General features: G+C 40.5%; 1 protein-coding gene and 1 long non-coding RNA gene across 8 annotated transcripts in view; one reads left to right on the forward strand and one right to left on the reverse strand.

The window, feature by feature from the left end:
* The window catches only part of LOC149119674 (uncharacterized), a 62,386-nt gene extending 60,086 nt beyond the window's left edge, over positions 1 to 2,300 (forward strand). The window contains exon 2 of the long non-coding RNA XR_016227672.1: positions 2,026 to 2,300. This is a non-coding gene — a long non-coding RNA (uncharacterized LOC149119674). The remainder of the gene's footprint in view (positions 1 to 2,025) is intronic.
* The window catches only part of DOCK11 (dedicator of cytokinesis 11), a 209,900-nt gene that overhangs the window by 3,760 nt on the left and 190,522 nt on the right, over positions 1 to 15,618 (reverse strand). For 5 of the 7 annotated variants that reach the window (XM_089323799.1, XM_089323798.1, XM_002720256.6 and 2 more), the window contains 6 exons: positions 13,820 to 13,942; positions 8,549 to 8,662; positions 7,942 to 8,088; positions 2,659 to 2,869; positions 2,080 to 2,270; positions 1,544 to 1,644 (listed from right to left, as the gene is read on the reverse strand). In XM_089323799.1, coding sequence (XP_089179925.1) covers positions 1,544 to 1,644; positions 2,080 to 2,270; positions 2,659 to 2,869; positions 7,942 to 8,088; positions 8,549 to 8,662; positions 13,820 to 13,942 — 887 coding nt within the window. The remainder of the gene's footprint in view (positions 1 to 1,543; positions 1,645 to 2,079; positions 2,271 to 2,658; positions 2,870 to 7,941; positions 8,089 to 8,548; positions 8,663 to 13,819; positions 13,943 to 15,618) is intronic. The other 2 variants (XM_089323800.1, XM_051827332.3) reach the window with 1 other exon arrangement.

The following is a 15,618-nucleotide window of genomic DNA, read 5'->3' on the forward strand; positions in this document are numbered from 1 at the left end:
TCTAGGAAATCTACTTCCTTAATCATTTACTCGATAAAATAACAGTTAAATTTATACTAACATTAATTGGTACTTTCAGATAACCAGTCATTCATTCAAAAATCATTTATTTAGGGCTTCCTATATGCCCAGTACAGTGCTCAGTGCTATAGGTGTGACGTATCTTCCTTGAGCTAGTAAGAGTAGGGACAGAGTTGATGACCTACCATAAAAGTATTTTTCCATTATTTAATGTGTTTGTGTTTAATGTCCACAATCAGAATGTAGATCTTAGGGGACAAAGTACTTTGCTGCCATGTTTTATATTCCTGTCATAGTAACTATGTAGAGTCTTTTATACATGCCAGGCATTAGTAAATATTGGTGAATGAATGACTACTGGTTACTCTGCAACCTAGAATACCTGATTAGGCTATCATCTTTCTCCTCTTTTGTTCTGAATGTAAATTCCTCATATATACTACAGATTTTTCTATTCTTTTTTTATTTGAAAGGCAAAGTTACAGAGAGACAGAGGGAAAGACACAGAGACATCTTCATCCACTAGTTCACTCTCCAAATGGCCACAATGGCCGGAGCTGGCCCAGGACCTTCTTCTGGATCTTCTACATGGATGCAGGGGTCCAAGCACTTGGGTCATCTGCAACTAACTTCCCAGGCCATTAGCAGGGAGCTGGATCAGAAGTGGAGCAGCCGAGACTCACACCTGCTCATATGGGATGCCAGTGTTGCAGGCAGAGGCTTAACTCACTGTACCACAATGCTGGACCCACAGATTTTTTTTCCTAATGTAAGACAATTAGATTTGCCTGAGCTTACAGAGCTGCTCACTTTAGACAAGACTAGGCTGGAGCTGGTACTGTGGCATAGTGGGTAAAGCAGCCACCTGCAGTGCCAGCATTCTATATTGGCACTGGTTCGAGTCCCAGCTGCTCCACTTCCGATCCAGCTCTCTTCTATGGCCTTGGGAAAGCAGTAGTAGATCGCCCAATTCCTTGGGCCCCTGCACCTGCGTGGGAGACTAGAAAAAGCTCCTGGCTCCTGATTGGTTCAGCTCCAGCCATTGCAGCCATTTGGGGAGTGAACTAGCGAATGGAAGACCTCTCTCTCTGCCTCTCCTCTCTCTGTGTAACTCTGACTAGCAGAATCCAAGTAAAAAGTAAGGACACAGGGTAGGAACAAGCCTATACAACCCTTGCAGCCCCACTTTTATTATCCTGAACAATCTGAAATGCTGAAACAGAAGGTCAATGGGACAAAGAAGGAAATCAGGTTAGTGAATGTAGGCTTGTGTTTCTATTACTTATAATACTACAGCAACAGAGTCATGTTTAGCATGTTTAATCTCTTGGGGCATTAGAGCATTGTTAAAGTCCTGCAGCGTGAAACAGAACATACATTTCCAACTTACAGATCTTTAGAAAGTCATTAGGCATTATAAAAGAGCACAGAGAATGTCAGTTTTGGGGGGAGGATTTGATGAATAATTTGTTGCTGCTGGTTTAAGAAGAAAATAGAGACCTGAAAAGTATAAAACACTTACCTAAACATGTCTTTCAACTCATTCACTTTTTTAGGTGGATACTTGCTGGCTTGATTGTCATTTAAGAAAGCCCTTGCATATGCTAATGGACCAGCATTGACCTAAATTACAAAAAGAAAAATGAGAGCATTGTCAGAATGCAATCAAAAGTAGTTTCTGCATTTGTACTTCTGGTTAAAAAAAAACTGCATAAGAAATCCATATCTAAGAAATACATTTATTATGGTTATGAAAAGTTTATGTGAAAAATCCTTAAAGTTAACAATCAAGAAAAGGATATTTAATAAGTTAGTTAATGATTTCTGATATGTAAATACAGGGTTTGGCAGTAGTCAGGGATTTATGTTAACATACTCGGACAATAGAGCATTTATAATAAGCAAACATTTCTAAATGAAATTAATCTAAAATAATACAAAGGTCATTGCATTCATAACAGCATAATTACACAATTATAATGAATGCTTGTTCTGTGCCTTTAGGAAAGCAAGAGAAACATCAAGAAACATTTCATCCATATGGAGCAACCATCCTACCTGTACAGAAACACAGCCCTGCAATTTAAGTTGGAGCTGGATCATGTCCACATCAGCAGAGGAGCAAAGTTTTTGTAGCTCTGCAGTTTTATCTTTTATTTCATCAGTAGCAACATCAATTGGTTTTAAATTAATCTGCTGTTCACAGTTTATAGGAATCCTCTTCTTCACGTATGGAAATGAGTTTGAAGCTATTAAAGTGTTGAGATTGAATTACTATCTTTAAAAAAATCATTTGTTCAAACAAATTAAAGAAAAATATCCATTGTAATTAATTATTTCCAAGCTTTCTGTGGAAGATGCCAAGGGCTTCTTGTATCTATGTATCTATGTATTCAAGTATCTACAGCTTCAGGATTGAGGAGAAATTCTCTTTAGGAGACATCTCTGAGCAATCATGAATGACATATGGGAAAATGATGGCTTATAATATGGACATGTTTGTACAAACTTGTGACTCAGCAGGGGAACCACAAATGATTAAAATGTCAATTACATGTTCCTGCTGGTCAGCTGTTACATGTGTATATCAAAAAGGATCAAAACAAACATGAAGTTAGCATGCAGAGTCCTACTTACTCGTCAAGATTGTACGGCGCTTACACTGTTCTTCTACACAGCCTTGCTTTTTGCCTGATAGAGTATAAGGAGCCTCAAAAACAAATCTGTTAATATTATGGTTTCTTTCAAACTCGGTTTTTCTTTCTGTGAGTTCTTTGTCATCGAAGTAGGGCTTCACATAAGTGACTTGGATATGAGCATATTTTGGATCAAGCTCTTTGGCATTTACCTAAAAGAAAGGTGCTTTTATTTTAATTCAATGGAAGGGAAAAGGAAGTATAGATAACCTGCTACTAACTCTTTTGAGACCAAATAAAAAGCACCATCATTGATAATTGTATTTGTTCTTTTTCTAAGGATAAGAAAGTTATAAAAATCTATTTGGATCACAGAAATGTAAAAGGAGAGTATAACATGACTGCAGTTCTACCACTCGGCAATCCCTGTTTATATCTTCATATAGTTCCTGCTAATCTTTTTCTATGCATATGTATTTTTAAAATTATAAACATACTATTAAAATAGTTCATTGTATTGGGGCAAGCATCTGGTGTAGCTATTCAGATGCCACTTCTCACACCCACATCCCATACTGGAGTGCCTGAGTTCCCATCCCAGCTCCTCTGCTGCTAATCCAGCTTCCTGCTAATGAGCACTGTGAAACACTGTGAAACACAGCAGGTGATGACTCAAGTACTAGGGTCTTTGCCACCCGTGTGGGAGACATGGATTGAGTTCTGCTCCTGGCTTTGGCCTAGCCAAGGCCCAGCTCTTGTGGGCATTCTAGGAGTGAACCAGTAGAAAAGAGATCTCTGTCTCTCTCTTGACCTTCCAAATAAACACAGTTTCAAAAATTAGTTAACTGTGGGTCATGTGACTTCTACCTCAATAAAAAGGTATCACAGTTCTATATTATACTCATCAACATGACTTTTTAAAAAGATTTACTTATTTATTTGAGAGGGGGAGAGGGAGACTGAGAGAACTGGTTCGGTCCCAAAATGCCAGCAATAGCTGAGGCTGGGCTAGGCTGAAGACAGGAGCCAAAACTCCATCTGGGTGGCAGAAAGTTATGCCCTTATCTGCTTTCCAGGTGCCTTAGCAAGGAGCTGGATCAGAAGCCTAGTAGCCAGGATTCAAGCTGGCACTCCAATATGGGATGTGGGTGTCCCAAGCAGGGGTTTAACCTGCTGTGCCACAATGCCCACCCATCATTAACATGAGTTTTAATATTTGTATGGATACAGAATTTATTGGGCCATTCCTTTATTAATAGACATTTTGGTTGTTTTCCAACTTTTTGCTATTGTTAAAATGTTTCCATGAACATCCTTACATTTAAAACCATATTTTCTTTTCTAAGAGTTTATTTTAAACCAAAAGATTGACATGGCTTTACGAATTTTTGTATACATTGCCCAATAATCCTACAGAAAATTCTGCCAATTTGGACATCCAAAAACTGTTTTAATATTTTAAGAGTAGGTACTCTTAAGTGCATTATTTTAATCCTACCCTATGGAGGAAAGGGACCAAAAAAGCAATACAATGATTCTACTTCACAGACATAATAGTAGAGCTAGAGATATGGACCGTTTCACGAGTAGTCTTAATGCCATGTTAGGAAGCTTATACTGTTGGAGGTAAATCCCAGAACTGCCCTTGTTGGAGCCTCTTTCTGTGGGGAGTAGATGGATTAATAGGCAGGGTGTGGAAATGCTTGCTCCCCCCCCCCCCAAGCTACCTTTAGGAAGATGAAAGTGCCCAATCCCACTGCTTGCTGCTCCCCAAAAGCTGTCTTTAGTAAGACAAAAGAGCCAACCCCAATCTTTTGGAGTTTCCAGTGTTATCTTGAGAATAGCAAGGAAGTAGTGATTCCACCCTTGTGAGTTCCCAGTATACCAAGAAAACAGAAAGAAGTCATTGATCCCACCCTTCTGATGGCGTTTTTGTCTTATCCCAAGCAAACCAGACTGGGCAGCCAGGATTACAAATCCAGCCAGTTGATGGGTTTTGTCTCAGCTCTCTAACTGATGCTGCTCTTCTGTTTTTGTTTTTGTTTTTGTTTTTGTTTTTCCCTCCAAAATCATGCTGCCTCTCTTGGATACCAACTCTGGGCTGCTGTGGCTGGAGGTTTCTGATTTAAATAAATCTTGCTTTATCCACATGCAAATTCTTCTTTCACGTAACACAAAGAACCCAGGTCAGGTCACCTCTCCCCATAACAATTCTATGGACTCTCAAACCCTCCCTCTAGTAGTCTCTCCAACTTCAGACAATGCCCAGCATCCTCTTCAGTGATCTGGCCATCCAGGGAGAGAACCAGTAGGTAGAAGATCTGTCTGTCTCTCCCTAACTCTTTCAAATAATTTTTTTAAAAGTACATATTTATGTGTATACATCCACAAGATAAAATGTGAAATTGTTGTATCCAAGAACATGTACACTTAAAATATTGGAAGATCCTACCATACTGTTAGTAAAATGGTACTGGCCTTACAATACACCTCTTTAAATCGCTTGTGCCCTTAAGCAGATTTTATTTTTTAAATATTTATTTGAAAGACAGAGTTAGAGAGCGAGCTTCATTCACTGGTTCACTCCCTACAAGGAAGCAAGGGCCAGACCCAAGCCTGGAGCTTCTTCCAGGTCTCCCAAGTGGGTGGCAGGACCCAGGTACTTGCGCCATCTTCTGCTGCTTTCCCAGGCCATCAGTTGGGAGCTGGATTGTAAGGAGCAGCCAGGACATGAACCTGCATCCATATGGCTCACAGGCATTGTAGGTGGTGGCTTAACCCACTGTATCACAATGCCACCCCCCCCCCAACCTTTAGCAGATTTTTAAAGCTGGGTAAAAGGGTGTTTTGTTAGGTAGGAAGTTAGATATGAGCTTATGTGTGTGTAACAGGCCTAAAGAGAAGACTTCTATGTCCAGCATATGCATCTGCCTCTCAAAGTCATCCTGATAATGTTTCAGGGGCAGCACCAGTATTGGCATCCTGCCCTGCCCCCTTTACCTGATAACCTACCAGGTGGGGGTCCCCACCCCTTCTGCCTGACAATCTTCCGCAATCTCCCAGATGTGGCCCAGTATCTGCATTTCAAATACCCTGCTGGGATCCCAATTCTCCAGGGGGTCCTGCCCACCGGTCCTCTAAACAGAGGAAGGCCCCAGCTAACTTTCCTCAGGTCTGATACCTTCAGGGGAAAACTCAGATAGGAGCTCCTTAATATTTACATCCATAAAATCCTTTGTTTCAGGAGGAGATGTGTGAAGACAAAGACCCATCTCAACCATGTAACCTTGCTCCTTCCCCCTATCCAAGTGACTGCACTCTCTCTCAGGTCCTGTCCGGGGAGGTGCCCATCTGTTCTTGCAGATGTCCCTACCCTAATAAACTTTGCTACTTCTACTTTCCACTACTCTGTCTCACTCCTGAATTCTTTCTTGCGTGAAGACAAGAACCCTGCCAATTCTCCGGTAACAGTTTTAATTTCTATTTTCACATATTAGGAAAAAATATTTAAAACTACTTATATCTGTTGCCTTTGAGAGAGAACTAAAATATGGTGTCTAGCAGATAATATCAGGAGTTTAGCCACCTGATAGTGGTTTGTCACTAGTACTCTTTGGCCAGATATTCAAAAGCAAAATAAAGTACCAAACTGCTTCACATTAAGAAAGTCTGGCTTTGGAGCCAGCGCTGTGGCGTAGCGTGTAAAGCAGCCGCCTGCAGTGCCGGCATCCCATATGGTCGCCGGTTCGAGTCCCAGCTGCTCCACTTCTGATCCAGCTCTCTGCTATGGGAAAGCAGTGGAGGATGGTCCAAGTCCTTGGGTCCCTGCACCCACGTGGGAGACCCAGAAGAAGCTCCTTCTTCAGATGGGCACCACTGTGGCTGTCATCTGGGGAGTGAACCAGCAGATGGAAGACCTCTCTGCCTTTCTGTAACTGCCTTTCAAATAGATAAATAAATCTTTAAAAAAAGAAAGAAAGCCTGGCTTTACATTTCTATAGGAATCAACAGTGTGAGGACAAGCCAAATGCTATTTGGCTACAAAGAAGAGAAACCTTCTAATGTCTTAATTCAATAAAACAACACAAAAGAGTGAAGCAGGTAAGGAAACAGGTAGACTGGTTTTGCCAGATGTTAATTTTGAACTTACTAGTAAATGTGTTTTCATGGTAGATACTGTCTTTATTGCTGTAGGGGTTTTTCACTCTGGAAATCATGCCTGTACACATCATAATCCCTCAGTAAAGAGTTCTTTGGCTACAGCTCCCATCCCTGGCGCACCCAGGCAATGAAAGACAGGCATTCCTACTGTGCTTTCCCAAAACTCTGTAGGAAACGGTGTATTTCCTAGCAAAGAACTCTTGCTAGAACTTTTCTCATCCTCCCTTGGTAGGGTCTACTGGAATGGATACCCCAGAGCAAGGCCCAAGATGTCCCTCCTAAACCTACTCCATTGCCAGTGTGACTATACACGATTACTGAACTCAGGATATCTTAGAATAAAATGTGTATCCCGGCCATCACCGCGGCTCACTAGGCTAATCCTCAGCCTGAGGTGCCGGCACCCCGGGGTTCTAGTCCCGGTTGGGGTGCCTGATTCTGTCCCGGTTGCTCCTCTTCCAGGCCAGCTCTCTGCTGTGGCCAGGGAGTGCAGTGGAGGATGGCCCAGGTGCTTGGGCCCTGCACCTGCATGGGAGACCAGGAGGAAGCACCTGGCTCCTGGCTTCGGATCAGCGCAGCAGCCATTTGGGGGGTGAACCAACGGAAGGAAGACCTTTCTCTGTCTCTCTCTCACTGTCTAACTCTGCCTGTCAAAAAAAAAAAGAGAATAAAATGTTTATCCCAAGAAGATTTTAATTACAAACTTTGGGAATCATGACGTAGAACAGTATTTATAATAATAAGCAACCTTTGTTCAGCATGCTTTCTATTATTATTAGTGAATGTTATTTATATACCAGGAACTTTATTCATTTTCCATGTGCTAACTCATTTAATCCATAGAACAACTCTATGAGGAGGGTACTATGATTATATTCATTTTACTAATGCAAGAAATGAAGCACAGAGGAAATCGGTAAATTCCCCATGGTCACACAGCTAGCAAGTGGCAAAGAATGGAGAACTGAACCCTGGTCTGACTCCAAAGCTTCTGTCCTTTGACTTTCTGGAAGGCTCCATTTCCATTCCTCTTCTCCACCAGTTAAAAATAGAAAAAGTCAGGAGCAATGGACCATGCCAGGAACTGACACATAATGATTTCAAAATGCAATACATACATTACCTTGTCTGAATCTTGAATTATTTTGACAGTCTCTGTACCAAATTTTTCACCATATAGTTTAACAAGTCTCAAGGAAATCTCTGAGAGGCCAGTGAGCTTTGGCTCTTTATAGATGTACTCCTTCCCATCCTCTTCTTCAAAAAAAGCCTATTATAAAATTAAATAATAATTTATAAATAGCATAAGCAGACACAGCACTTAGAAAAAAACTTACTCAATAACTACTGATGTATTTGAAATAGTATTAAAAAAAGCCACACACATATATTCACCCTTTTAACTTCAAATGAAGGAGAATTTTCAAAATTCACAATCATGTGAACATATTATTGGTAGGCTGATTTCCATACTAGATTCTTCTCCTTCCCTGCATACTTAACTTTTTTCTTTGAAAACATTCACTACTAGATATTTAATGTATCCTTTAATAAGCTTAAAAGAAAATGAAGCTGAAGGAGAAATCCAAACATTGTATGTTATACCCCAGATTTAGATGAGAACCAAGTGAATTTTAAATTTCCAAAGGAGGTGCCTTAGAACCAGTATGACTGCTGCTATAGTAAGTTAATAGGGGAATATTTAAAAAGAAAAACTAGAGTATACTTACTTGGCCATAAAAGGCAACTCTGAAGAAAGTGCCTAAAAGTCTTTTCTTAGTATGCATAACCTCCAGGATTTTTGTATAAGCTCCATGAAGAGTTCTATATACTTGAGTAAGTTTCTGAAAAATGAGAATATACAAATCAGGTCTGTCTGTTGGTTAATCACTAAATTTCTTCAAGATAATTATGTAAGAGTAAGGAACACCAGTATTTCCTTTTCAGAATGGTTTTGAAGGAGCTATTCACATCCCCCTCCCTCATTGTCACAATTAGACACAAGTTCTCAACAACTTTAGGTGTAACAGAACTTAAAAGTGATAAAAGAACACTGAATTTCTTATGCTTTGCTTTATTCATATCTCAATGGCAATTTATTCCTTTAAAATACTGCATTATAGACTCTTGTGCTGTGCCACAGCAGGTGATGCTGGAGTGCCCGTTCAAGTCCTGGCTGCTCTGCTTCTGATCCAGCTCCCTGCTAATGTGCCTGGGAAAGCAGCTGAGGATGGCCAAAGTACCTAGGCCCCTGCCACCCTCAAGGGAGACCTGGATGGAGTTCCTAGGGCTTTTGCCTGATCCAGCCCTGGCTGTTGCAGCCACCAGGGAGGTGAACCAGTGGATGGAAAATATCTGTCCTTATCACTGCCTTTCAAATAAATAAAAATAAATCTTTAAAAAATACTGTATCATTAACCACTATTTTCCATGTCTGAATTATTTTAACTAAAAGAGCAGCAGAATGCTTTGCTTGAGAGGTGAGAAGACAGTTAAGAGAACAATCAATCCATGCAAAAGCATTTGGGGTGGAATAAGCAATAATGTCTCAGTGGGGACTGCTTTCTACAAGTTCACACTTTAGAAAACTATATTCTTCTGCACACCCAGAAAAAGGACACATTGTACAAAAAACAGTACTAAGGTTGTGAAAAGACACGCTATTGAACGGGAGGAAATATTTGCAAGTTACAGATCTGATCAGTGTTCAACCACCAGAATATAGAGAAGTCTTAACAACTCCACACAAAAAAGACAACCCAAGTTTTTAAAGGAGCAATGGGGCCAGTGCTGTGGCCTGGCAGGTAAAGCCACCATCTGAGTGCGGGCATCCCATATGGGTGCCGGTTCAAGACCTGGCTGCTCCACTTCCAATCCAGCTCTCTGCTATGGCCTGGGAGAGCAGTAGAAGATGGCCCAAGTCCTTGGATTCCTGCAGTCCCGTGGGAGACCTGGAAGAAGCTCTTGGCTTCGGATCAGTGTGGCACTGGCAGTTGCGGCCATTTGGGGAGTAAACCAGTGGATTGAAGATTTCCCTCTCCTTCCCTCTCTGGCTCTCTGTAACAGTACCTTTCAAATAAATAAATAAATTAAAAAAAAAAAAAACTTTTAAAAAAGAGGAATGGAGTTGAACAGACATTCCTTCAGAGAAGATAAACATATGGCCAATATGTACACAGTAAGATGTTCAGCATCACTGGTCATTAAAGAAATGCAAGTCAAAACCACAATGAAAAAACAATTCACCCTCAATAGATATCTCTAATTAAAAGGTGGGAGGAGGACTACATTATGGTGAAACGGGTTAAGGGAAAACTTGAAATGCCAGTATCCCATAGCAGCACACTGCTTCAAGTCTGGCTTCCCTGCTTCTGATCCAGCTCCTTGCCAATGCACCTGGGAAGACAGTGGATGATGGCCTAAGTACTTGGACTGCTGCCACCCACATGGGAGACCAGAACAGTTTCTGGATCCAGGCTTTCGCCTGCCCCAGTCCCATCTGGGGAGTGAACCAAAAGATGGAAGATCTGTCTCTCCCTCTCTCTCTGTCACTCTGCCTTTCAAAATATAAACCTTTTAAAAATAAAAACAAAAAGCACAGCAACAGAGAAAAGACAAATGCTGCTGACGAAGTGGAGAAATAGGAACTCTATTCCTGATGGGAATATAAAATGGTGTAGCTGCTGTGAAAAACCATGTGACCCAGCAGTTCCACTTCTAGGTATATACAAGAGAAATGAAAATGCATGTCCCCACAGAAACCTGTATATGAGTGTTTATAACAGCACTATTCATAATAGCCCAAAGATGGAAATAAATGAAATGTTTCTCAATGGACTAAGGGATAAACAAATTGCAGTGTGTCCATAAAATGGAATGTTACTCAGCTATAGAAAGGAATGAATTTCTAATACATGTTACAACTTGGATAGACCTCGAAATTTTTATGCTAGGTGAAAGAAACCAGAATATGAAAGGTCATATATTCTTTTATGATAACTCTAGAATAAGCAAACCCATGGAGGCAGAAAGCAGATTAGTGGTTATTAGAGGCTGGGATTAGGATCAGGAGTGATTACTTAATGGTATGGGGTATATTTTTGGGGTGGTGAAAATGTTTTAAAACCAGAGAGGTGGTCGGCATACAACACTGTAAATACATTAAATGTCACTGTAGTATGTACATTAAAATAAAATATTATGTACCACATAAATTTTGCCCTGAAAAAGGTGGGGGGGAGAACCATAGAAGTTTCTTTTCTACATTTTCCCCCCATGTTGTCTCTTAGAGTATTTTTTTTATTTGACAGATGGAGTTAGTGAGAGAGAGAGAGAGAGGTCTTCCTCCCGTTGGTTCACTCTCCAAATGGCCACTATGGCCAGAATTATGCCGATCCGAAGCCAGGAGCCAGGTGCTTCTTCCCGGTCTTCCACGCGGGTGCAGGCACCCAAGCACTTGGGCCATCCTCCACTGCCCCCCCTCCCCCGGCCATAGCAGAGAGCTGGACTGGAAGAGGAGCCGCTGGGACTAGAACCCAGCACCCATATGGGATGCCGGCGCCATAGGCGGAGGATTAACCTAGTGCACCATGGTGCCGGCCCCGTCTCTTAGAGTTTTTTAACCTCAATTCAAGGGAAGTCTTCCTTAGCGTGGCTATCTCTGATACTTTTCAGCCCATTCAATAGAGAAAATATAATTTCCTTTAAAGCATAGATAATATTTTTCTTTGTTCCCAGCTAGTCAGTCGAGTAGCAGAATGTTCTCTGGGTTTCTAACAGTTTGATATCTTCACAAGAGTCAGAAAATGGTGCTTTTAGTTTGAAAGGCCCTCAGGATGTTAAAAGGTACTTAGGATGTAATGTTTTTATAGAAAGGGTAATGGCAAATCTTCTTTTGTCTAGACAGCTATTCTATGCCATCTATGTGACCAAGACCTAGAATTATTTTTTAAATATTTATTTATTTGAAAGGCAGAAGGAGAGAGACAAAGAGAGATATCCATACTCTGGCTCACTCCTGAAATGGCTGCAATGGTGGAGATGGGCCAGGCCAAAACCAGGGGCCAGGAACTCCTTCCAGATCTCACGTGGGTGGCAAGGTTCAAATCGCTTGGGCCATCTGCTGGATTAGAAGCAGAGCAGCCACGACTTAACCGGTGCTTTCATATGCGATGCTGACTTCCCAAGTGGTGGCCTAACCCACCATGCTACAATGCCAGTCCCTAGACTTAATTATGTAACTCTAGCTTATTAATATAATACTGTTCAGGCATGTTCCAAATTTACTAAAAGGATGGCAAACAGAGGAATACCTAGAACCTGGGAATAAAACATGAATTTGACACAGTCACATAGAAGTAACAAGTTCTAGTGTTGCACAGCACAGGGGTCCACTACAGTTCATAAAAATGTATTATATACTCTATAAGAACTGGAGAAGAGGAGCTGGTAGGCTCCAAACACAAAAATAAGGAGATGGAAAGGCCGGTTGCCTAGTTTGTTTATGCTATATATATAAATATATATATATGCATTAAAATACTACATGCACTGTACCCCTTAAAAATGTACAAGTATCACATGTTAATAAAAAATTTAAAAATAAAATAATTTTTTAAAAGTGAGTTTGACCAGAGTCAGTTTGGATTGGAGAGTAGAATACTACCCATCTGGGGCTAGTGCTGTGGCGTAGTGGATAATGCCACGGCCTGTGACGCCAGTATCCCATGTGGATTCTGGTTTGTGATCCAACTTTTCTACTTCTGATCCAGCTTGCTGCTAATGTGCTTGGAAAAGTGGCAGAAGATGGCTGAAGTCTTTAGGCCCCTGCCATGCACATGGGAGACCCAGATGTGGCTCCCGACTTTGGCCTGGCCCAGCCCCAGCTACTGCCACCATCCGGGGAGTGAACCAGTAAATGGAAGCTCTTTCTGTCCCTCCCAGTCTCTGTGTAACTTTCAAATGAATGAATCTTTAAAAAACAAATAGTTTTGCTTTTAATTTTTAAAAAATGGCTGGAATCCTAAACCGATTTCAGCCAAGTAGCAGTAGGAATTATGATACGGACTCAGAGACATGAATATGGAAATAATTCCTGCTCAGTACTGATGCAACAGCTGCTCATGATACTGCTGTTTTTCAACAGTTTATCTGGCAGATCAAAATGAAGAAAACTCCTATAATAGGGCTACTACTAGGGTCTTATTACCTCCCCCATAGTCATCTGTCAGTACTCTTCTTAATCTCCTCACCAAAGTGCAAAGAGTATAATCATGTCTATCTGTCTTCCCTGCAACATGGAAATTTGATAGCTTTTTAGTTTTCCAAAGGCTTAGTGAAAACAACCTGATTATTTTCTGCCCTGAGAGAAGGGGAGATGGCTAGATGAAAATATTTTGACAAGCACTGGTCTAATTTTAATTTCAATTTATATTTTGGATCTTTTACCCTTAATTGCATTTGGGAAATAGGTAGGAATGTAAGTTAGGATTTTAATCTTAATATTTAATAGCATTTTTAAGGATTGTAACTTTTAAAAAGATTTATTTATTTGAAACAATGACAGAAAAGAGACAGGGAGTGAGAGATATTCCATCTGCTGGTTCACTTCCCCAAATGGCCACCAGGGCTGGACCAGGCTGAAGCCAAGAGTCTGGAACTCCATGCAGGTCTCCCACATGGGTGGCAAGGGCCCAAGTGCTTGGGCCATCATCTGCTGTTTTCTCAGGCACATTAACAGAGAGCTAGATCAGAAGTGCAGCTGCCCTGGACTCAAACTAGTGCTCCGATATGGGATGCTGATGTCATAAGTGGCAACTTAACCCCCTGTGCCACAATACTGACCCCTCGATATCTATATTGCAGGAGGAAATAAAAATGGCATACTATAATGAACTTTATATTCTTCAAAGGACACACAGTAATAGTAACATATATTACTGTTTTTACCAGGAACAAAGCACACTATATATGTCAAGGATGAAACTGTTTAAATCGCCTACCTCAAACTCACGACGTTTCTCATAAATGGGAATGATCAACTTGGAAATCTCAGAAATTACTTCATAACGTTCTGCCTTCCATAAGCCATCCACACATTGTTCTAGTAACTCCAGCAAAACTTCCTGCATTCAGAGAACAATCCAAACAAGAATTAAATAGTTTTAGGATTTTGGACAGATACATTTGGAACCACTTCAACTTATTACAATACAAACAGAAGGTACTAAGTTCTATTAAATGCACAGGAGTATACTTGTGTGCCTGTTTTCTAGGTCAAATAATGGAGATATTTTCATTTCTTAAAATATTAAATTAACATTGACTATAATGCCCATTATTTGTGTACTCGCATAATGAAGATGTTAAGTGTACTTCTGGATGGTAACACATCAATAAGGAGTATCTTTAAAAGGGAATACATCATCCAAATTGAGGATGTCCAAATGTCTAGCAGAATCAATTCCATTAAGCCTATGTCTATTTCACTATTACATTCAAAGTACATTTATACAAAACATTGGTTTTAAAAAATTATGACAATGTTTTCAAGCCATTATGTTAGTAATTTAGGTGTTTATTAAAATGATGCAATTTTGGAAAAGATCTCCTTTCCTGACTATTGGTTCTAAAATTAGTGAGAATGATAGGGATCTTCCACCCTGCTCGAATGATAACAGCTTCTATAAAACTATTTTGTGAATCATCATTTCATGTTTTCAGCAACAATAAAAACATGAAGCCAATTAACTGTGCTAGCCAAACCTTAAACAGCGTGTTTCCATCTTAAGGACATGCATTTCAGACCTAAATAACTGATCACTAAAAATGACTTTTTCTGGGGCCAGTGCTGTGGTGTAGTGGGTAAAACTGCCACCTACAGTGCCAGCATCCCACATGGATGCCAGTTTAAGTCCCAGCTGTTCCACTTCCAATCCAGCTCTCTACAATGGCCTGGGAAGGAAATAGAGGTTTAATTGCTTTTCTTGTGGGTCCTTTAGACAATCTAATCTTTTTCTAGCTATTTCATTGTGTTTCATATGTAGCCAGAAGCAAAACCCCATAAAACCTTAGCTAGAAAACTAAGGGTAGTTTTGACTTCATGCTGTTATGGGTTGAAATAAAAAGAAAGTTAAGTTGAACTCCAAATCCCTAGCATCTCAGAATGTAAATTTATTTGAAAATAGGGTCATGGCAGATGTAATTAGTTAAGATAAAGCATGCTGGAGTAAGTTGGGTCATACTTATAAAAAGACAAATACAGGGAAAATATCATGTGACTACAAAAGCTCAGTGGAATGATGTAGCAGCAAGGATCAAGAGCTACCACAAGACAAGGAAGGTTTCTACCTGGAGTCTCAGAGGGAGTATGGCCTTGCTGACCTTGAATTCCGGTTTCTAGGCTCTAGAACTATGAGAGAATAAATTTCTACTGTTCTATGCCACCCAGCTTGTAGGTTTTTGTTATGGCAGTGGGATGCTATGGCCTTAATGTTTGTGCCTCCACCAAATTCCTACATGAAAATCCTAACTCCTAAATATGATGGTTATTAGGAGGTTGGGGTGCTAGTTCACTCACTCCTTCTACAATGTGAAGACACAGTGAGAACTAAGAAATGGGCCCAAATCTGCTGGTACCTTGACCTTTGACCTCCAAGCTTCCAGGATTTTGCCAAATAAATTTCAGCTACCTAGTCCACAGTACTTTGTTACAGCAGCCCAAATGGACAAAGACACCTAGTAAGTTAATAATGTTCTCATTTTTCTCATATCTTCTAATGACTTCACCACCAAGTCTTAT

The sequence above is a fragment of the Oryctolagus cuniculus genome, chromosome X (assembly GCF_051225735.1).
Source record: "Oryctolagus cuniculus isolate XC-2025 breed Fujian yellow rabbit chromosome X, ASM5122573v1, whole genome shotgun sequence".
Taxonomy (NCBI): Eukaryota; Metazoa; Chordata; class Mammalia; order Lagomorpha; family Leporidae; genus Oryctolagus; species Oryctolagus cuniculus.